The sequence below is a fragment of the Ursus maritimus genome, unplaced genomic scaffold (genome assembly GCF_017311325.1).
Source record: "Ursus maritimus isolate PB19 unplaced genomic scaffold, ASM1731132v1 scaffold_33, whole genome shotgun sequence".
In the NCBI taxonomy this organism is placed as follows: Eukaryota; Metazoa; Chordata; class Mammalia; order Carnivora; family Ursidae; genus Ursus; species Ursus maritimus.
This window is the reverse complement of record NW_024425897.1, coordinates 19,770,450-19,792,833: the sequence shown is the minus strand read 5'-3', so window position 1 is coordinate 19,792,833 and position 22,384 is coordinate 19,770,450. Positions and strand designations below refer to the sequence as shown.

Genomic DNA, 22,384 nt, shown 5'->3' with positions numbered 1-22,384 from the left:
AATTTGCATTTCTCTTATGGCCAACGAAGTGAGCATTTTCCGTAAGTTTAAGGATCATATTTAGATCTTTTTTTCATGAATTGTTTGTTCGTATTTTATGTCCATTTTTCTGTCTGGTTTTCACATTTCCATCCCCCCCCCAAATTTAAAGAGTTCCTCATATATTAATGATATTAGCTTTTTACCTATGATATATGCTGTAAATATTTTTTACTGGTTTGTCAGTTATCTTTTGACTTTGCTTATGGTGTTTTCCACATGCAAAAGTTACAGAAGATTTTATATAGTCAACGTATTAATCTTTTACTACATCTGAATTTAAGTCATAGTTAGAAGGCCTTTTTCCACACACAACTTACAGAGGAATTCCCCCATATTTTCTTCTATATTTGCAGTTTTATTTTTTACACATAGATGCTCATCTTTCACGGGTTTCTATTTGTGTATGGTGTGAGGAGTGGATCCTGGATCAATTAAGTAAATATACCAAAATATTAGCAACTGATGGCAGGCACATGGGTATTTATCGCGGTTGCAACTTTTCTCAAGGTTTGACAATTTGAAAAATAAACAGCTGTGGGTAAAGTGTGTTAAGCAGTTTGCGTAGGTGAACGGAGGCACCGGTGGGGTGGGGCGTGGGCCTTTAAGATGGGCCCCGCCCACCCCGGAAGGACTCGCCCAAGCCCCGCTCCCCGCCTCGCCTCGCCTACGCCCCTGTCCACGCCGGCCCCGCCCTCCGCAGCCGAGTAAAGTCACGTGAGCCGGGCTGCGGCGCCCCGCTCCGCGCCGTCATGGCGGCCCCGATGTACGGCTCCCCGGGCGGCCGCCTGGCCCGGGCGCTGACGCGGGCACTGGCGCTGGCCCTGGTGCTGGCCCTGCTGGTCGGGCTGTTTCTGAGCGGCCTGACAGGTGCGATCCCGATCTCGGGACGCCAGTGGGGGCCCAACGGGCCGGTCCCTCCCGACTCCCGCAGCCGCTCGGTGCTCCTGGACGCCGAGACTGGCCAGCTTCGCCTGGTGGATGGCCGCCACCCGGAGGCCGTGGCTTGGGCCAACCTCACTAACGCCATCCGCGAGACCGGGTAAGGGTTGGCCGGACCTCGCGCGGGACCGGCCGGGGGAGGGGTTTGCACGGGCTCCGGGCCGGGCTCCCCCTAGGGCAGTGCCCCTGGCTCCCTGGGGGTCAGTTTCCCCGCCTCTGAGGCTGCAGCACAGCCATCTGGACCAGGTCCCTGGTTGGGTGGGGGCTAATGCAGCATCCCTCAGCTCATGGGGACCAGTCCCTCGCCTTCAGCCAAGGGTGACAGTACCTCTGTTACACTTAGAGACCAGATCCCTGCCACCCAGGCCCCAGTGCCTCCATCTCTGCGGAGCAGCCCCCCCCCCCCCAACCATCCCCACCTCGCCTTGTGTCAGAAGGCTGGTGATAGCTGTTTAAGAGAGAAACTCTCACTTCCTTGATTGTGGCTTACCCCATGGGTGCCAGCCTCCTGCCTCTGTTTCAGAACCAGGGCAGCAGGACTGAGCCTGGCTTCTAGGCCAGTGGGAAAACCCAGGATCCCTAAATTCATGTAGACCCAGATAGTATTTTGCTTGGGCTCTGCTCCTTCTTTCTCTCCTCCCACCTGGTCCAGGGGAAAGTTGGCTTGGCCAGATAGTTGGTATGGAGCCAAGTGCTCCATGCTTGGTAGTCATGATCAGCTGTTGTGACTCTTCCTGCCTGTCTGGGCTCCCATTTCCTTGTCTGTGGCTCACATTTTGAGGATGTGCTCTGGCTGGGAGGTTGGATGGTACCCTTCTCAGGCCCTGTACCGGGGCTTGTGCCCATTCATTCATTCACTCACCTGATGTACTTGGCCTTGGGGACACAGAGCTGAGCAAGGCAGGTCTCCATTCAGTGGGGGAGACAGAGAGTGGCAGAACGGTAACCCGAGTCAGTGGGAGTGGGGAAAATCTGCCTTAAAGCCTTGTCAGCAGGGCTTAGGCACTGGATTAAAGCTATGCTAGGATTCTTAGTGAACCCTAAGTCCCCCCCTTCCACCTTCCCACTGCTCCCATCCATTTTGCTGGCATGTATTAATTCCTGCAGGTCCTGGGGACATACAGGATACTGAGGACACCACCATTTTGATGCTTTATGGTACTTGGGAGGGTATCAGATAGAGATTGTGAGGAGGGGATTTGCTGCAGGCACAGGAGCTGGGTGGGGCTAATCTGGGCAGGCTCCCAGGGAGAGGAGGCCACAGGGTGGGCTAGTTATTGTCCATGGAAGGAACTAGAGCTCTGTGGCTCTGAAATCTGGTGACCCATTCTCTGCTGACTCACACATGTTTTTGGCCCTGCTTAGGGAAGCCAAGAGGGCATGACGCATCTCTGCCTCCATGCTAGCTAGGAAGGAGGCACAGAGGGGAGGCCCAGCATGGGGAGGGGGCCTCGTCCCACTGGGCTGCGTTGCTCTGAATTATGGAAAACAGAAGTGTAGAGAGGGCTTCCTTGATGATTGTGCTGGATGGTAAACCTCTTTGTGGCCCAGCTCCTTCACTGGGTGACCTTGGGCAAATCACTTCATTTTTCTGAACCTGTTTCCTCCCCTAAAGGTGAGGCTTGAAGGGAAATTCAGTGGGATCACAGAACACATCTCTGTTTGTTTACTGAAGGAAGAAATGAGTGAAAGAGAAAGGAGCAGGTGTCCTCTGCCCCCATTTTACAGTTAGGGAAACTGAGGCCTGAGGCGAGAGCCCAGGTCTCTTCATCACTTCTCATTCTCATGTCCCCTTTCCAGCATCCTTTCTGTCCAGTTGGCCCATTTAGCACTGGGTGCTGTGCTGTAGGGAGAACTGTATCAGAAGCCCTTATTTTGGGGCGCCTGGGTGGCTCAGTCGGTTAAGTGTCTGCCTTCGGCTCTGGTCATGACCCCAGGGTTCCGGGATTGAGTCCCGCATCGGGACTGCTCAGTGGGGAGTCTGCCTCTCCCTCTGTCCCTCCCCTCTGCTTATGCTCTCTCTCTCTTTCTCTTGCTGTCTCCCAAATAAATAAATAAAATATTTTTTAAAAAAGGAAGCCCCCATATTGGAAGCAGGGAAACTGAGGCCCTTAAGATCGACCTCTTAGAACTCACGAAACTCTGAGGTTTCCTGGCCCCCCGATCAGCAGAACCTCTGAACTGTGGGTGACTGTCTCATTTTTCAAAGGGTGGAGGCCAAGGATTTGACTCTTCCGTTTACCTGGAGTTGGGATCTCGCCTCCTTCTGTCCCCCAGAATTCACCAGGGGGGATCCTGAGATTGTCAGGATCGATTCCATGTCCTCTTTCCCCCCAGAGTCTGTCCTCTCATTTGTGCTGTGTCTGACCTTGGACCGATACTCCCCATGAAGCCTGAAACATTTAGGATTTGGTGCTTGGGCCTCACAGGTGCCCCAGGAGCCAGAGCCTGCGCCAGTGTGGTTCCGGCTTTGGTGCTGGGGAGGCTGCACCCCTCCAGCCCTACCTTTCCCTCCTTCCCTGACTCCCCAGCCAGCTGCCCGACACACATCATGAGTCAGCGTGGAGTTGGGAAAGGAAGTGAGTACCAATTAAAGGGAATTATCCTCAAGAAACAGGGAACCCACTCAAATCCGCCAACTAATGAACAGCAACCCAGCCCAATAAAATGGGTAAATACCATCCCGCTGCCCCCGGAAGTCAGAAAAGGTGAGCGTGTCCCATCAAGAGTGAGGAAGGCGTGGTAACCACACGTAAGGCAGGCGGGGGGTCCGTGGTGCACCGTACCCTGGAGCAGGGCGTGGTGACCGGGGGAGGTGTGTGACCCCCTGCTCAGCACACAGCAGTGGTCTGGTTTTTCTCAAACGTGGCCTCTTGAGACCCTGGAGTCATCAGGCACTAGGCACCCTGACATAAAATCACAGTGCGGCCCATAGACTCTCCAGATTAAAAAAAAGAAAGAAAAAGAAGATTGGAGAAACAAATCAGTGCTGCCAACTTTTTATTTTTGTCAAGTGAGTACATTAAAAACCAAACAACAGCATTTATTGACCTCTGTCAATTTTATCTCATAAAAGGTCGGCTATTTTAGAACCAAGTAAGCAGGAAGGATGTGTTCTTTAATAGAGAAGAGTCTAATGGGTACATTTAACTTTAGAAACGCTTGTCGGTGGTTTTCTTTTGACCAGGGATAGGGATGGAGTTTCGCAAAGTTGTCAGTCGGCACAGCGGTGAGGGAATCTAGAGGCCGTTTACCCAAGTTCAGGCGTCCCCATTTTACAGATGGGGGAGCCGAGGCTGGAAGGACCAGGAAATGTAGTATGGAGCAGGGTTTCACGTTCACTATCAGAGAGATCTAGGCTTGTATCTTCACCTGCCTCATCTCTGTGGCGAGAATGGTGAGAACCTTGCAGAGGTGGGGGGATGAGGAATCATTTGATTAGGCTTAGGGACTGAGGCAACGCAAGGATCCTCAGAGATCAGCCTCAGGGGCTCCAGCACTGAAGTCTGGTGGCTTGGATGGGAATGTCCCCCACCCAGAGTGTTCTGGAAAGATAAGTGGAAACCCATCCATCTGGGTTTTCTGAGGACTCAGGCAAAGTGAATAAAACCCATCTAAATGGAATCACCCCACTTGCCCTTTGGAACAAGGCAGCACACAAGGAGATGGGGGTGGGTGGTGATTGTTAGACAAATAATTAACTTTTTGTGGTAAAAAAAAAAAAAAATCCCAGTAGTTTAGAAAAGTCCGACAGGATGTGTGAGGTAAGTCCCCCCATATATAACCACTGTTAGCTCTTTCTTCCAGAACTTTCTCTGCATAAATAGGCCTAAGTGTGCATGCATATGCGTAAGCATTGGTATGCGTGTGTGCATGCGTGCTTGTGTAAAATGCCTTCACACGCAGGTTATCCTGAGTCTACCGTTCATCCTTCTCTGATCTTTTTGTTAAATGTTGTCTCTGATATCTTGTCAGCACATGGCACCCCTTTCTCATCAGAGCAGTTGCCCTGTTATGTCATTACCTGCTTACATGCCACCCGTCACCCCCGCATTAGCCTTGGGATGGCCAGGCTTGAATGTCATTCACTTTTGTGTACCCTGGGCGTCTGGCACCTGCTAGGCTCTCAAAATGGCTTGCTTGCCGAAAGTATCAGGTGAGCGTGTTTTGATCGTCTTTTCCTCTCCAGAGTCTAGGCCACAGCTGTTCTTGCCCTGGAGCTCTCAGGTGGCATGTTGGCCACTTCCCCATGAGAACGCCCTGGCGGAGAGCCTCTTCAGAGCCTCTCAGAGGCTTGAGCCTCTTCCCGGTTTCAGAGCCTCTTCCCGGTCTCATTAGCGTCTTTCTGGTGCCCCTTATTTTCTTCGTGGAAATTGCCTTAACAGATGTTTGTCCCCGAGTTACAGAAGCCACGTGGGCAAATAGTTTTGTGTCCTAGGAGCAAGGGTGAAATGCAGAACCATAAAGGAAAAGATGGATAGATTTGCCTGTGCAAAAAACCCGAAAACCTCTATCTGGCAAAAGCAAAAGCAAAAAAATCAATTCAATCAATTAAAATACAAACATATTTTCAATATTAGTGACAAGTAAAGGGCTATGTGTACATAGAGAACGTCACAAATCAATATGAAAAGATAAACACGGTGGCAGAAAGTGAGTAAAGCACTTGAACCAAAGAACTGTAAGTGACCAATAAAAATTTAAAAACAAGTGTAGGGGCACCTGGGTGGCTCAGTCGGGTAAGCGTCAGACTCTTGATCTCAACTCAGGTCTAACTCTCAAGGTTATGAGTTCAAGCCCCGCATTGGGTGTGGAGTCTGCTTTAAAAATTAATAAATACATTAATTAAATTTAAAAAATTAAAAGAAGTATAGTTGAACTCATTAAAAGAATTATAATTAGAACAACACGATTGCATTTTTCAACCATTGCCTTGGCAAAGATGAGAACGATTGCTAGAAGTCATGCCAAGCCTGGGAGTGGGCGGACAGTGTCCGTCGTGGTGAGGTGGTCTCCAGCCCAGCCTGGTTGTGGGCTGGTAGCACTGGCCTCACCCGGGCGCTAGGTAGAGATACAGGGTCTCGGGCCCTGCCCCAGACCTCCTGATTAGAATCTGCCTCCGAACCGGGTCTTCAAGTGCCGTGGATGCCCGTCAGAGTTGGGGAAGTGCTGCTTCCCGGATGGAGTGGGAGCCAGTCTGCGTGGAATTGAATCCCGGCTCTGCCCTTTGCCTTCTCTATAACTCTTGGCAGTTGTAACAGCTAGCGTTGGGCAACAGTGCTGTGTAACGAACCACCTGCGAAAGCCACCGGCTTCAAAAATAACCGCTTGTCCTCATGGATCCAGGGGGCATCCAGGGCAGCTCGGCTCATGCCATGGGTCTGCAGAGCTGGTCTGCTCTGTGTTTCTCTCCTGCTCCTGAGAGCAGCGGCCTGGCCAGGGCATGTTCTCCCAGCACTGGCAAAGGCATAAGAGGGCGCGCGGAAACAAAGGAGGCCTCTCAAAGGCTAATCTTACACCTGGCATACGCTTCTTCCCATCCATATTCCATTGGCCAGAGCAAGTCATATGACTGAGCCCCGCTCAATGGGGCTAGGGAAGGACTTGGCCATGGGTAGGAGGGACCGCAGAGCCACATGGCAGGGGGCACAGATAGGGAGGAGGGGCAGCAGCCAGGCTTCCACGGCACTTACGGATCTCTGTGCCTTAATTTCTTCCTCTTCTGTACTACGGGGAATAACAGTGCCTGCCTGGGGCATTGTGGGATTGCCACAAGGGTGGAATGAGTTAGTAGACGAGAAGTGACTAGAACGTCACCTGGCAGAGGAAGCCCTCAGTTGACACTGGCTGGTGTGATGGTGGGGGCCGGGACGTGGATTAGTACAGCTTTCGGGGGGCGGCTGTTTGTCAGTGATTATTAAAGTTAAAAATACCTGTGCCCTCTGACCCAGCAACTCCACTTCGAGGGGGATTTGGCCTGACTAGTGCGCACAGACAGACGGACGGCCATTCATGTGAATGGCAGTTCCTCAGTATGTCTTTTGTGGTTTAACACTGGAGATGGCCGCGTGCCCAGCCCAGGGCTGGCTCTGCATGTGCCCCCGTGCTGACCAGGCGTCGCTCTCCTCCCCGTCTAGGTGGGCCTTTCTGGAGCTGCGCACGAACGGCCGCTACAATGACAGCCTGCAGGCCTACGCCGCGGGCGTGGTGGAGGCCTCTGTGTCGGAGGAGGTAAGGGCCAGACGGGGGAACCTGGGACTCCCGCCTCCCACCCCACCCAGCGTGCGCCCCAGGGAGCTTGGAAGCGTCTGAGGGGAGGTGCGTGCAGGGTGGGCTCCCTGCTCCACCCCCAGCCCTCCGCGTAACTGGGCAGCAGGAGCTCACGTGCATTCTTTAGAAACTGAGGCTACGTACTGTTTGATGCATATGAAGGATACAGGACATGTTCCAGGTCACGAAGCACAGCAATAACACGAACACCCAGACTAAAACGTCCGGTGTCACTGATCCCTCTGAGGCCCCCTTCCCGGCCCTGCCCCCAGAGGCACCGTCACCCTGAATGTGACTTCCGTTCATTCGTTCATTCATTTATATTGAGATATAATTCACATACCTTAAAACTCACTATTTTAAAATGTACAATCCAGTGGTTTTTCGTACATTCACAGCATTGTGCAGCCATCACCACTACCCAATTCCAGAACATTCTCATCGCCCCAGAAAGAAACGCCATACCCATCCCTCCCTTCTCTCCCTCACCGCGGCCCCTGGCAACCATGAATCTACCCTCTGTCTCCATGGGTTTGCCGATTCTTGACATTTCATGTGTCCACCTTCTTTTCCTCAGCATCCTGTTTTCAAGATTCATCCCTTTTCTAGACTGTGTCAGTCCTTCACTCCTTTTTGTGGCCAAATAATACTGTCTTGTGTGGCCGGACCACATTTTATTTATCCACGCATCTGTGGATGGACACTTGAGTCATTTCCACTCTCTTACTTTTGTTAAACTAGTTCTACGACACGTGCTGAACCCTCAGACAGCATACTGGTTTGCGCTACTTGATTTGGGGCTTTAGGAAAGTGCTAGCATCAGTCTCAGAAGGCGGCCCATATCAGAAGTGGGTGAGACTTCGCGGTGACAGCCCGTCTCCCGCGGCGTGGGTGGCGGTGTGACACGCACTTGGGAGAGTCATTTGGCAGTGGTAGCCTTGAGCCCGCACATGCCCTAGGGCCGCTGAGTGCCGTATGATAGAGCTTCGGGAAGGAATCAGCAACATGGACGCCTCCCGGATGCTGGCTGCTGAGGGGGAAAGATGACTGCACACAGGGGGCGCCCCTATAAAACTCACGCTCCTCATTCTGACAGCAGGCAGCCGTTTTGGACATCCACTTGGGACCTTGATGTCTGGGGAGCTGCTCAGACGCTGGGCCAGGCCGGTGCTGTTTGGGGCGCGGTGATGAGGCGGGAGTCCGTGTCTCGCGGGGCCCCTAGCCTGCCAGGAACACTGAAGCCAGGCCCCAGGGGCTCTCCTGTGAGGAAACCCAGACACACGTGCCAGGCTCGTGTCGGGAGCCTGGCCCACATTCTCTCCCTCAGCCTGCACACCAGCCTCCCCGCCCCACCGAGGGAAGCATGACCGCCCCACTGAGGCTCAGAGAGGTGAACTCACTTACCCGGGGTCACACAGCCAGTCAGCAGAGGAGCCAGGATTCAAACCCAGCTCTGTCCAACCAGAGTTTCTGTTTCTAAGCGTTTTGCTCTGCCGCCTCCCCCACTGGCCCGGGAGCGTCTCGTCAGTGGTGGCACCCAGGCCAGAACCTGGTATAGGACAGGCACTTGGGAAATGCTTCTGGAAGTATTGGAAAGCTGCATGGAGGAAGTGGCATCATTTTGAGGCCTCGAGGGCAGAGGAGAATTTGGATGTGTTTCAGGGAGATGGCAATGGAGCAGGGTCCCTGAGCGATCAATCTTTGGGTACCGGGTGCTACCACAATCCCCTCACTGCCCTGTATGTCTTGGGACTATTTCCAGTGTGGCGAGGGGTGTGGCTGGAAGTTAACCCGCCAGCCTTGGCCCCGTGAGGTCCGTGCTTTGGGAAGTTACAAATCCACACCTTTCCAGGGCTCAAATCTTGACTCTTTGATTGCCTAGAGGACTCTGGCTAAGTCAGTCACCTGCCCGTGCCTCGGTGTCTTCAGCTTGAAAGCGGGGGTGGTGAGGGTGGCACTTTCCTTCCAGAGTTGCCATGATGTTTGCATGGGTCCATTCATACAGAGTGCCATTCATGTGAGCTCTGGGCGACGCACCACGTCCCCATAGCGCCACAAGATAGGGGACGTGCCTCCCCCTGCTGGAATGCCAGCTGGGTGGATTTGGGATTCCGGGCCAGGCCTGGCTGACCTTGGCCAGGCTCACCCATGCTTCCCCAATCAGCTGGTGGGGCAGCTGGGTGGCTTCGAATGGTTTCCTTCACGTGTCTGGGGGTTGACAGTCTGTCAGCTGGGGTGACGGGGCTGATGGGGCCGACGTGGTCTCGAACCTGCCAGCAGGCCAGCCTGGGCTTGTTCATGTGACACCAGGCCGGGAGGTGTGGAAGGCCCCTCGAGGGCTGGTTGAACTGGCCTGGCACTCACTTGCACGACGTCAGTTGTGAGCTCCCTGCCGTGCCCTCGGGGCTTAGGGCAGGACGCGGTAGGGCGCGAACGTGGTAGTTTGTTGACTGAGCGAATACATCCATGGCTTGGGGTCTCCAGTAACAGAGGAGGCACAGTCTAGGGCCTGACGGGACACGAGCAGGGCCTCGTGCGGAGGAGGGCCAGCGCGAGCAAAGGTGCGGAGGGGGCCTCAGCAGGGCACCGTGGTTCTCCGCGGCCTGGATAGGGGTGAAGAGTCAGCCCGAGTGGGGAGCCCGGCTCTCCCACCCCTACCCTGCCCGCCGTGCCTGCCCCACAGCTCATCTACATGCACTGGATGAACACGGTGGTGAATTACTGTGGCCCCTTCGAGTACGAAGTCGGTTACTGCGAGAAGCTCAAGAGCTTCCTGGAGACCAACCTGGAGTGGATGCAGGAGGAGATGGAGCGGCACCAGGGCTCTGCTTACTGGCATCAGGTGGGTGCGCCCCACCTGCCCTGTGGGTCTGCTCTGGGGACCTGCCCCTGCTCCGGCTGCTGCCGTCCCGGCTGGCTGGCTGCCCGTCTCCCAGGCCTCTTCCCCAGCCCTTCCCCCCTCTCCCTCCCTCTCTCCTTCATCCATCCACCCACCCACCCATCAGTCCCCCCTCCCTCCCTGTCTCCCCTTCCTTCCCACCCAGCCCCCCGTGTGTCTACTGTGTCAGCACACATACCACCCACAGGTTTATCCGTCTTCCTCTCTCTTCCTCTCACCCATCTGCCAGCCCTGCCCATCTTAGGCCACTTCTCAGTTCTCCCACCAACCACCCCCCAACCGTTGACATACCCCATTTGGCTGCCTGTCCATCTTCCTGCCCACCGTCTACCCATCTGTCCACTGCCCCCACACACATGCTTCCCATTCACTTGCCCAGCTGTCTGTCTGACCAGCCACCTTGTCTGCTTCATTCCCCACCTTCCTCCTGGCCATCGGCCATCGAAGCACCTGTCGGTGTCAGTCTGTCCATCCATAGCTCCGTCACGGCTGCTCTGTCTCCCCATCTGGAGCCGCCCCATTCCGTGGGGATGATGTCCTCGCTCCTTTTGCACCCTGTCCATCCCCAGCTTCGTCTCTTGCTGACCTCCTCGCTCTGTGGTCCAGCCTCCCTGACCTCCTGGTTCCTCGAACAAGATGTGTTACCTCTTGCCTCAGGGCTTAGGACCTGCTGTCCCTTCTGCCCAGAGCACTTCCTCTTCCCCCCACCCCTCACCTCTGTCCCGTCCCCACACTTCCCTGTGGTGCTGTAGTGAGGGCCTCAGAGTCTGTCTGCAGCGAGACTCGAGCCCCCCGAGGACAAGGCGGGGACCACATCTGCTTTGTGCAGCACAGCCTCCCCAGCGCCTAGCACAAGGGCCAGCACACAGTAGGTGCTTTACATGTAAAGTTGGTTGAATGTTTACTGATAGAAGAATGGATCTGTCTTGTCCTGTCTGCCCATCCAGTCTGCGCACCCGACTAGACATCTGTCCTTCTGTCCCCCCTGCCATCCACCTGGACGATTGCTTCTCTGTCCTTCCCTCCCTCCTACATAACTTCGTGGCCATGCAGCCATCTCTCAGTGCTGCCTGACTGTTCGTCCACGTGTCTTAGCTTTTTGTTCATCTGCCCATCCCACTTGCAGATGCGAACAAAGTGCCTGGTATATACCCAGAGCTGACCAAGGCCGCACGGGGGACACAGCGATGACCTCCCTAGTTAGCAGGGGCGGTGACCATGGGGAGAAGTCAGCTACTGAGACATGTGCCCTGAGGCAGCAGTACAGCCAGGAGCTGAGCTCAGAAGAGGGAGCAGTTGGCAGTGGGTCAGGGCTGGCCGGGAGGCTTTCTGGAGGAGGTGGCTTTGAGTTCTTACGGGGGGGCTATTTAGGTTGGCAGAGGGCAGAAACAATTAACTAAGTGATGGCAAGACAGTGCTTGGCACAGAGGGCTGGGTACTGGGTAAGGGGGGTCAGGGCTACCTGGGTCCCTCCTGCCCTGTCTGGATCCCCAGACCAGAGCCCCTCCCATTGCAGGAGAAGGCGTGAGCCCCCGGGGGGAGAGGCCTCACCCCGTCTGTGCCCCTCCCCCTAGGTGCGGCTGACCCTCCTGCAGCTGAAAGGCCTCGAGGACAGCTATGAAGGCAGTATGACCTTTCCAACTGGGAGGTTTACCATCAAGCCCTTGGGGTTCCTGTAAGTGCCACTCCCAGAGCGGACAGGGTAGGGGAGAGGGCCATGCACCTTATCGCCAGACAGACTTGGGCTCCAGTCCGGGTTCTGCCACCTCCTGGCCCGGCCTCGGACCGCTCACCTAGCTTCCGGAGCCTCAGCTTGCTCCTCTGTGAAAGGGATGTGGAAACGCACTCCCGGCAGGGCAGGCAGGCCTGGTAACCCTGTGGCACCCCCGCCCTCCTCAGCCTGTTGCAGCTCGCCGGGGACCTGGGAGACTTGGAGCCCGCCCTGAATAAGACCAAGAGCAAGCACGTTATGGGCTCCGGCTCTTGCTCTGCCCTCGTCAAGCTGTTGCCTGGCCACACGGACCTCCTGATCGCCCACAACACCTGGAGCTCCTACCAGAACATGCTGCGTGTCATCAAGAAGTACTGGTTCCAGTTCCGGGAAGACCCGCAAGGTGGGTGGACGTGGGTGTGTCTGTGTGGGCACAGTGCGGGGGGGAGGGGGTGCGCCCGGAGCTGTGGGCCTTGGCCCCGTGCACCCCGTCCAGCCGCTCTAGGAGTCCATCTTATTGCTGACATTTTTGTTTCCTTTTAGTTCCTTTTCACTAGGTGTATCGGTTCCCTGTTGCTGCGAAACAAATCACTCCAAATTTGAAACAACAAAAGCTTGAAACACAACCGTTTATTTTTGCTAACATGTCTGTGGGTCAGTCGGACGGTTTGGTTATGCCGGGCCAGGCCTGGCTGATCTTGGCTGGGTCGCTGATGCTTGGCTCAGCCAGGGTGAGCTGGTTGACCCAGGATGGCCTCATCTGCGTGTCTGGGGGTGGCTCTCCGCTGGGTGTTGGGGCAGCTGGGCTGGCTCAGGCTTATTCGTGTGACATCTGGGCAGGGCAGTGTGGAAGGGCTCTTGAAGGCTGATTGAAACGGCCGCGACATTCTGTTGCTCAGAGCAAGTCAGGTGACCAGCTCCCATTTGAGAGGTGGGGAAACAGAGCCCAGCATTTGATGTGAGGGATCACAGGGTCACACCGCAGATGGTAGGGGTGCAAGCACGGGAAGAATTATATCGGACGCTCAGTGCAAACACTCAGCTACACAAGGAATGCATGAGTACGCTCTTCCTGTCGAATGTGGGAACTTTGCAGCTAAGGCCCCAGTACCCCAGCAGGGCTTCCCCCTCCGATCGCTGCCCCAGCGTCCACCCCAGAGGTAGCCACTGCCGAATGTTTGCGCTGCCTCCTTGGCGAAACTTAAAAATTGAATGTTGCCAGGAGGTGGCGAGGGGGTGGGGAAACGTATACCCTCGTCCTCTGCTAATGGGAGTACCGGGTGGCGCCGCCACTTTGAGGACGAACCCAGCCGGTAGCTAATACAGTTCAAAATCTGTCACTCCCGTGGTCCAGCAATTCTTGGCTCAGATCTGCCCCTAGAGAAACATTTCAACTTCTGCATAGAAATGGTGTACAAGGATGTCACTACAGGAATGTTGGGAAACAGCCTAATGCCCGTTAGCGTAAGTAAATTTCTGCGTTGACACGTGTGCAGAGAAGCGTGCACATCACACGGTTGCAGCTGGAAGTGGCATATTGCCCACACCTGTGTGTAGCACCCACACTGAGAAACAGAACATCCCCAGCCCCCCCGAAGCTGCTCTCCTGGCCCTTTCCAGGCACGTATCCCCACCCAGCATAATCTCCATCTGCCTCTCACGGCGCGGAGGGGGTGTGCCTGATTCTGCGTGTCACGTGCATAGACACAGCGCGTGCTCGCTTGTGTCTGACTTCTCTCGCGTAGCGCCGCGCCTGTGAGGTTCACCCGTGGTGCTGTTTGTAGCCGCGGGTCTCATGGTCATTGCTATGGATCCATGAACATTGTAGTATCTTCTGACAAAAGCCTGCGGAAGGGGGCGTCCGGCTGGCTCAGTCGGTAGAGCGCGTAACACTTTGATCTCGGGGTTGTGAGTTGTGCCCCGTGTTGGGAGTAGCGAGTATTTAAACAAAGAAACAAAAACCTACGTAAGTTACACACATATGGTATAGGAAATTGGAAAATACACTTAAACCTTCATATACCATCGAAATCACTTGAACACCCCATAACCCACAGGAGATAATTTCTGTGAATATTTGGTTCTGTTTTTTTTCTAGACTAGAATGTACCTTATTTTTCCATTTGTTTTAATTGATTTTTATCATGCTAGTAATACACGAATACATTCTTGCTGACACAAATTCCAGCAATGCAGGTGAAGAAAGACCTCTCTTGTAATACCCTTCTCCCAAATTCCGGATCCTTCTCAGAGGATACCTGCTGCCATTTTGGTTTGGATCCATCTAGATGTTTTTGCACTAGATGCACTTATATTGTGTATATATGAACCTTGTTTTTATTTTTTAGTTAATAGGCTATTTTTTAGAAAAGCTTTAGGCTTACAGATAAATCGAGTAGATAATACAGAGTTCCCACATACCTCGCCGCTCCTTTCTCCTGCTATAAACATGTTGCATTGGTGGGGTACGCTCGTTACAATTGACCTACCAATGTCGGTACGTTACTGTCAATGGAAATCCATAGTCNTCCAGATCACTCTGAATAGTATGGTCGTGCGGATTTTGGTCAACGCACGATGATAGGTATCCACTTTATGGTAGTATACAGCAGTTTCACTGCCCTAAACGGTTTGCTTTCTGTTGTTGTTGTTGTGTTTTTTTTTTCAAAAATAAATAAGACCATACCGTATGGATTGTTTGCAGCTTGGGCCCTTTGCTCAACAGCTGGCCTTGGAGAATTTTGAATATTGCCACGTTCAGTCCAGCTTTTAACAGCTGATGTTAAACTTCTAACTAGTTCTCCACTGGGGGTTTGGGCCACGTCCAGGTCTTTGGTGTTTCAGTCGGTGCTGTGGCAAGACAAGTGAGTCCCCAAGGGAAAACTGTAGGTTAAAAGATGGACATAAGTAGGGGCGCCGGGGTGGCGCAGTCGGTGAAGCGTCCGACTCTTGAGTTCGGCTCAGGCTGTGATCTCAGGGTTGTGAGATGGAGCCCTGCGTCAGGCTCTGCACTGAGCACAGCGTCTGCTTGTCGCTCTCCCTCTGCTCCTCCCCCCACTTGCTCTCTCTCTCAAATAAATAAAATCTTAAAAAAAAAAAAAAAAACAGAGGGGCGTAATTAGCGGCGCCTGGGTGGCTCAGTTGGTTAAGTGTCCAACTCTTGATTTCAGCCCAGGTCTTGATCTTGGGGTTGTGAGTTGAAGCCCAGCATTGGGCTCCTCACTGGGTGTGAAACCTACTTAAAAAAATAACAATAAACAAGATGGGCATAATTAAACATTTTAGGCTCTGGATACATGCAGCCAGATTGCCTCCAAAAGTGGCTGGTCCAGTTCACACTTGGCCACAAGTCTGTGAGTGTGTCCGCTTTCCCTCAGCCTTGTCAGTACTGGGTGTTACGTTCATTTCAATTTCTGCCATTCTGATGGGTGATAAATGACATCTGGGCTGTGCTCCCCCCCCCCAACCCATGGCTATAAACACACCTTTAGGATGTATATGGGGGGGGTCTGGACCAACACATGCAGTCGTGTGACCACCACTCAGTAAAGACGGAGAACATTTCTGTCCCCCCGAGGCAGTTCCCTGTACCCCTTTGTAGTTATTCCTCAGGCAACCACTCTTCTTGTTTCTTTCCCATTAGGTTAGTTATGCCTGTTCTAGAAGAAAATATAAATCTGCACTGATTTTTAAAAATTTCTGGTAGTAAAAAAAAAGAAAATTCTGGTTGTTTATTTATGTATTGGTTTATTTATTTTATTGAGGTGAAAGTCACACAACATAAGGTGAACCATTCTAAAGTGAACAATTCCCCGGCATTTAAAACATCCACAGCGTTGTACGGCCACCACCTGCATCTAGTTCCCAAACACCTTCATCACCCCAGAAGGAAACCCCAGGAAGCAGTCACTCCCCAGTCCCCTTTCCCGCCAGCCCAGTTTGCTAAAATACCAGAATGGATAGAGGCTCCCCCAAGGTCTGCTGCTGCCCACCTGGAGGCTCCGGCTCTTGGGTTGGGGTGCGGGGGGGGGGTCCCCAGGCGGGCTTGTCTGACCTGCACCCCCGCCCCCTGCCGGGCTCACTCTCCCCCCGCAGAGAACTCTCCCCTGGCTCCCGGCAACAAGGTGGTCTTCTCATCCTATCCCGGCACCCTCTTCTCCTGTGATGACTTCTACATCATGGGCAGTGGGCTGGTGAGTGTCCCTCCCATGTGGCCTTTCTCCCCCGGGCTGGGTGTCACCCAGCAGTTCTGGGCAGGTGGGTGGATGCAGGCCACCCCCCATCCCACGCTGGAGCCTCTTCTGCTGTGGTACTTGGACTACTGGGGAGGGGCGGGTGGCTTCTTACAAGCAGATTCCCAGTCCCCCCGGGGGCCGCCAAGTCCTGCAGCCTCCCCGGACTCTGCATTCGGAACCAGCTCTTCATCAGTCGCTGCTCTTGGGGGCCCTTGACCTTGACCTCAGTGACCCCGTTTGGCTGTCTTTAGCATAAGCCGTCCCTCTCTCCACACTTGCTGTTTCTCATCCTGCCTCCCCTCCTGCCTTCCTCAAACTCCCTCTAACCCGGCCAGGGTTTCTGAATAAGTGTTGTTTACAATGTGTTGTTTTTATTGGTTTTCCTGGCTGGGGTCCAGGCTCATTTAGAAATCTGTTCCTGGCACCCCTCGCTGGGGCATTGAGCCCTGAGATTGCAACACGTGGAGGAGAAGAAAACACCGCTCTAAAAAATACCCTCCAAGCAGAAGGTGCCAGTCTCCCTGTGGGAGCGGCGACAAGGGGCTCTTTCCTTCCCTGCTACCTTCTGAGAGAAGTGGGGGGCTTAGTCCCCTGAAATGGGGCAAGAGGCATGAGAGGGCCAGGTGTAGCTGAGGGGACCCCTTGCAGCAGTCCGGCTAGGGAAAGGAGGGGACAGTCTGGGGAAGGACAGCTGAGGAGGTCTCACCCGGTCACCTGGGAGGGGTCCCGGCAGGAAACGTCCCTTCCATCGGGGTCTTTCACTGTTTGTGCCACAGACCCCTTTGACAGCCTGGGGGGCTGTGAACCCCTTCCCAGCATAACATTTTCAGATGCGTAAACCAAAATACACGGGATCATAAAGGAAACCAGTGATACTGAAATGTGTTTAGCGAAATACCACATAAATAACCTTCTCGTATCATCGATGCGCTGTTTTGTTAACTGACAACATAGCAACGTCTGGGAGCCGGTGTGCTAACTACCATAATTTCGAAGGAACAGGGAGCGTAAATGATGTTTTGGGATAGGGGCAGCCCTGTCCTGTGGTGGGAACACATCTGAGTTCTGTTGGTGATGGTCTCCGGTACCCCTCACGTCACGGCGGTGGGTCACCTGTGCTCGCGATGCGAGGAGATGCTGAATTCCAGTTTGGTGGTGGTGGGAATGAAGAGGTGGTGTTTTCCCCTCCAAGTCTTCAGACTCCCTGAGTGCTACCCCAGGTTCAGAACTCCCCCGCCCTGAGAGGGGAAACTGCCTTCCAGGGCTTTCTAGGCTGCGCTGATCTGAACCCCGGCCGTGGCTTTGGATGCTGGTTGAGGGACAAGGAAGGGACAGGCTGGAAGGAGTGGACGAAGGTGTTGCCACCTGGGCATTGCTCTCAAGAGGCTTACTTTCCAGATTTTTCTTTCAAACATCACATTTATGGCGTGCTATTGTTTAGCTGTTTTTTTGGCTTTGTATGAAAGAGGAGGAAGCGTGCTAACATCCTGCTATAGAGGAACCAGCATTGATTTAAGAACTGGAAGTTTGGTGGTCAAATCTTGGCCCATCCACTTATCAGACATGACCTTTGGCACGTCTCTTAGCTTCTTCAGGCCTCAGTGTACTGTGCTTTTCCCAGGAGGGCTGTAAGAGGTCAGTGAGGCTGTGGTAGTCTACCAGTCTACCCCACCCCTACCAGGCTAACGGCCTCAAGCCACCCGACTTTCCCTGCAAAACTGCAAGGAAAGGGTAGAAATGGGACGCTGTCTCCCCAGGGAAAGAGTTGAGTGACTTGGTTGGGGGAATTGGGTCCATAAGGAGCACCACCTTGGGCTCTCCCAGGGTCTGTTCCCCAGGGCAAAGCGGGGTGCATGATTGTGAATCCCTGTTGGCGCTCAGCCAGGGAACCAGTGAGGAGTGTGTACCCAAACCAGCACATGAGGTTTTAAAAAACTGGAATCAGTGTATGGACCATGATTGATGCAGCACTGCCACTTGGTGGCAGCATGCCCCGGTTCTAAGTCAGGGGGCCCTTCCATGCAGCGCCCCCTCGGCCCTCCCACAGGTGACACTGGAGACCACCATTGGCAACAGGAACCCGGCCCTCTGGAAGTATGTGCAGCCCAAGGACTGTGTCCTGGAGTGGCTGCGTAACGTGGTGGCCAACCGCTTGGCCTTGGATGGGGACGCCTGGGCAGACATCTTCAAGAGGTTCAACAGTGGCACGTGAGTGGGCTCCTGGCACTGCGGCCTCCTCACTCAAGAAATGGACCAACCTCCCCGCTAACAGTCAGAGCCCAGGGACCTGACGTGGCACCAGGGCCACATGCCCCACACCCCCTGCAGAGCCCTCTCATGGCACCTACTGGAGTTGGAAGGTGTCTTAAAGTCTTCTCCCTTGTTTTAGACTTAGGGAAGCTGGGGCTTTGCCTCTTTTCTGCAGGCTCTTCCTTCCAGGGAAAGGCCCCCAGAGGGAGGCCAGGACGAGAACTTGGGGTTTGAGGGCTTCAGAGATGGGAGGGCCATCTGAGCAAGTGGGCATGGGTCAGTGGGGGCCCTGTGAGCCAGAGACACTGGAGCTGGGTAGTGTAGGGTCTTAGAACGTCAGGCTAAAGAACTGAACTTTATTCCAAGAAGCATTAGGGAGGCATAGACTTCTCTGGAGCAGACAGACAGCATGCTGGGAGCCGAGGACACCTGGTCAAGCTGCAGTGTCAGGGCGACAGTCAGATGGCAGGACACCCCGCCATGCCACCCCTTCCCCTTGATTCCTTGTGGTGCAGGGGACTCGGGCAAGGGGCAGTCTGGGGCAGTGACCCCAAGGTGTGTTCAGTCCTCCTTCCTTGGGCATGCAGGTACAACAACCAGTGGATGATCGTGGACTACAAGGCATTCATCCCTGGCGGGCCCAGCCCTGGGAACAGGGTGCTCACCATCCTGGAGCAGATCCCGTGAGTGCCCTGGGAAGGAAAGCAGGGACCTGCCTAGGGAAAAGTCTGGAGGCATGCTGGAATGTGTGTGGGAAGGCGAACCTCTAAGGAAGGCCAGGTGGGAGGGGGAGGCAGCCTCTGACTGGGGGAAAAGATCCAGGACCTAATGTGCCTCTGGGCAATAGGGAGCCATCAAGGGTTCTTGAGCAGGGCAGTGCCCACAGGTGCCCCTTTTCTCACCGGTCTTGCCCCATCTCTCTTCTTGGTCCCAGGGGCATGGTGGTGGTGGCCGATAAGACCTCAGAACTCTACCAGAAGACCTACTGGGCCAGCTACAACATACCGTATGTCCCCACCCCCTGCTTCACCCCTATTCAGTTCTCTGTGCTGGTCAGGGGTCCATCCCTGCATGATCTTTCCAACCCACAGAGCAAAGAAACCACCCTGGCCTTTCTCTGGCCGGGAAAGCCCTGCCAATTTGAGGGCACAGTGGTGGGACTTAGGTCTGCGCCCACAGCAGGGTGATGAGGGGTGGCCAGGCTCAGGTGTCGACCCCTGCCGTGGCTCCCCCACTGCGTACCAAATGAGAGATTTGGTCCTTACAACCACCGCATGGTAGCCACGGCCCCTGTTCCCATTTCACAGACGAGGAAACTGAGGCCTCCAGCCTAACTTTCCCCAGGCACATTCCCCAGCTGTCCAGCAGTGAAGTCAGCTTGGACCGCAGAGCCTAAGCTTGGCCACCCCCCAGCATACACAGAAGACGTGACTATCGCTGTCCTGTCGTGGTTGTTAGTGATAATGTCGTGCTGTGGCCGCCCCTCCACCTCCCCGGCCAAGGCCAGCGTGGGCAGAGTGGCGAGTGACCGTCCTTATCCCCCACAGGTACTTTGAGAGTGTGTTCAACGCCAGCGGGCTGCAGGCCCTGGTGGCCCAGTACGGGGACTGGTTCTCCTATGATGGCAGCCCCCGGGCGCAGATCTTCCGGCGGAACCAGTCGCTGGTGCATGACTTGGACTCCATGCTCCGGCTCATGAGGTGCGTGGGGGAGCGCGAGCCCTGAGCCCCGCAGAGCTTTCCGTGCACTCCACTGGTGCCCGGGTAAACCTCGCCACGAGCCCAGGGGTTCACAGGGTGGCGGCTGACCGTAACCACACGTGAAGGGGAGGGTGCTGACCCGCTGCTGAGCGGCCACCCGGTGCTGGCCACCGTGCTCGGTCCCGGAGGAATGGCACAAAGCAGGGAGCAGCCTGGCTGTGGGAGATGTGAACTCCGTCGAGCACTCACACTGATGTGGGTGCGGAGCGAGGACGGCCTGAGCCCCCAGAACTGCGATGAAGGGGCAGGATGGGGTGTCTAGCCTGGGTCGGGGATGGGGGGGCCCTGAGGGGCCCTGGAGGAAGGGCTGCCTGAGCAGATGTGAGGACGGGCATAGATGATGAGGTGAAGGGTGAGGGAAGCCCTGGGCTGGGGCGGGGGGCGGGGGGGCGGGAGCTGGGCGTGTGAAGCCAGGTGCCTTGTTTCCGGGTCTGCTACCATCGGGAGCTCGGCCTCCCCTTCCCAGCACGCCTGATGTCCCCTCCCTTCCCACGTCCAGGTACAATGACTTCCTGCATGACCCCCTGTCACTGTGCAAAGCCTGCAACCCCCAGGCCAACGCAGAGAACGCCATCTCAGCCCGCTCTGACCTGAATCCAGCCAACGGCTCCTACCCTTTCCAGGCCCTGTACCAGCGCTCCCACGGGGGCATAGACGTAAAGGTGCTGCCCCGCCCCGGGCCTGGGGGCAGGGGATGGGCTTAGATGCCGTCATCGCTGTGGGGGACGGGGTGGGGGGCTGGTGGTGAAGGCTGGGGTCAGAGCAGATGGTGGGGTGGGGGGCAGGGTCAGCATGGGGCTGTGGGTGGGGTCAAAGGGCTGGGGTCAGGGCCCTCTGGATTGGGGCAGCTCAGAGCCTAGCCCAGGCTGGTGCTCAGTGACCTCTGCCCTGGCCCCCAGGTGACCAGCATGGCACTGGCCAGGGCCTTTCACATCATCGCGGTCAGTGGCCCTACGTGGGACCAGCTGCCCCCGTTCCAGTGGAGCTCCTCACCCTTCAGCAGCCTGCTGCACATGGGCCAGCCTGACCTCTGGAAGTTCTCGCCCATCGAGGTCTGGTGGGACTGAGTCTCCTTCTCTGCCCTGCTGACCCCCAGTGGGGCCACCCACCAGCCACCACCCTGACCTCCTGCCCGCTCCCTCTGTGGGCTTCGTCCCCTGCTGTACCCAGATCGGGGACCTGGGTCTGCCAGGTTCACTCTCGTTTGGGTCATCTCCTGGGTGGGACACGGGGCCCAGTGGGGCCCAGAACTGACTCGTTCACTCCCCTTAAGTGAGGGAGTGCCTCCCCTGTCCCCTGCCATTCTGCATCTCTCTCTCTACTCTGTCTGCTTCTCTCTTTCTCCTATGCTGGGGCCCTGTCCTCATGCTGCCCCCTCTTGAGGGTTTGGGAGGGGTCCTTGGATGGGGTTTGGGGCCACTGGGAGCAGGAGGGGACCATTCCAGTTCCTGCCTCCCAGTGTCATTCCTGCTGGTAGCTCTGGGACTTGTGGGGTTTCGGCCTGAGACCTGGGCATTGCGTCTGGGTGGCATCGGTCTTTCTGTCTCCTAGCCCCAGCCACTCTGCTCCCTCAGGAAGCAGCCCCCTTGTTCCCCCTCTGGACAGATTCCCTGAGGACAGAAACTTGAAAACAAACAAAAACCAAAGTTTCTGGTGACTTGTGGCTGGAGGGGCCTTCAGGGGCAGACAAGAGTGTCAGCCGCTATGCTGCAGCCTCATGTCCCCTGCCCCCGGCTTGGGCTTGCCCCAGCCTCAGGGCGCTGCCCACAGCTCCCCTGCTGTAGGAACCAAATTGCAGGCTGTGCTGCCATTAAATGAGAGGCCGTGGCCCCTGTGCTGTGCTTTTTCTCCTCTCTGGTTTGGGTTCTGCACCATCTACCCATGCGTTCTCCTTTCCATTCTTCTGTCCACTCATCTGTCCATTTATTCATCTGCTAACCCACCTACCCATTGTCCATCTGCACTGGCTTCCATCCATCCATCCATCTACTCATCTGTCCATCCAGCCATCCACCCACCCAACCACGCATCCATTCACCTATTCCCCCATCCACCCGTCCATTCACCTATCCGTCCGTCCGTCCATCCATCCATCCATCCATCCACCCATCCATCCATCCACCCATCCATCCATCCATCCATCCACCCACTTATCCATCCATCCATCCATCCATCCATCCATCCATCCATCCACCCACCCATCCATCCATCCATCCATCCATCCACCCATCCATCCATCCACCCACTTATCCATCCATCCATTTGTCCTTCATCCATA

The 22,384-nt window shown here is 55.2% G+C and overlaps 1 protein-coding gene across 1 annotated transcript; it reads left to right on the top strand.

The window, feature by feature from the left end:
• Positions 1–758: 758 nt before the first annotated feature.
• On the top strand, positions 759–21,933 carry PLBD2 (phospholipase B domain containing 2). Its single transcript, XM_040619897.1, has 12 exons — positions 759–1,081; positions 7,119–7,212; positions 9,935–10,093; positions 11,725–11,825; positions 12,050–12,264; positions 15,957–16,054; positions 18,144–18,304; positions 18,934–19,029; positions 19,281–19,352; positions 19,894–20,046; positions 20,606–20,768; positions 21,006–21,933. The coding sequence occupies exons 1-12, from the start codon at positions 792–794 to the stop codon at positions 21,171–21,173; spliced, it is 1,770 nt and encodes a 589-aa protein (XP_040475831.1). The 5' UTR covers positions 759–791; the 3' UTR covers positions 21,174–21,933.
• The last annotated feature ends 451 nt before the right edge of the window (positions 21,934–22,384 follow it).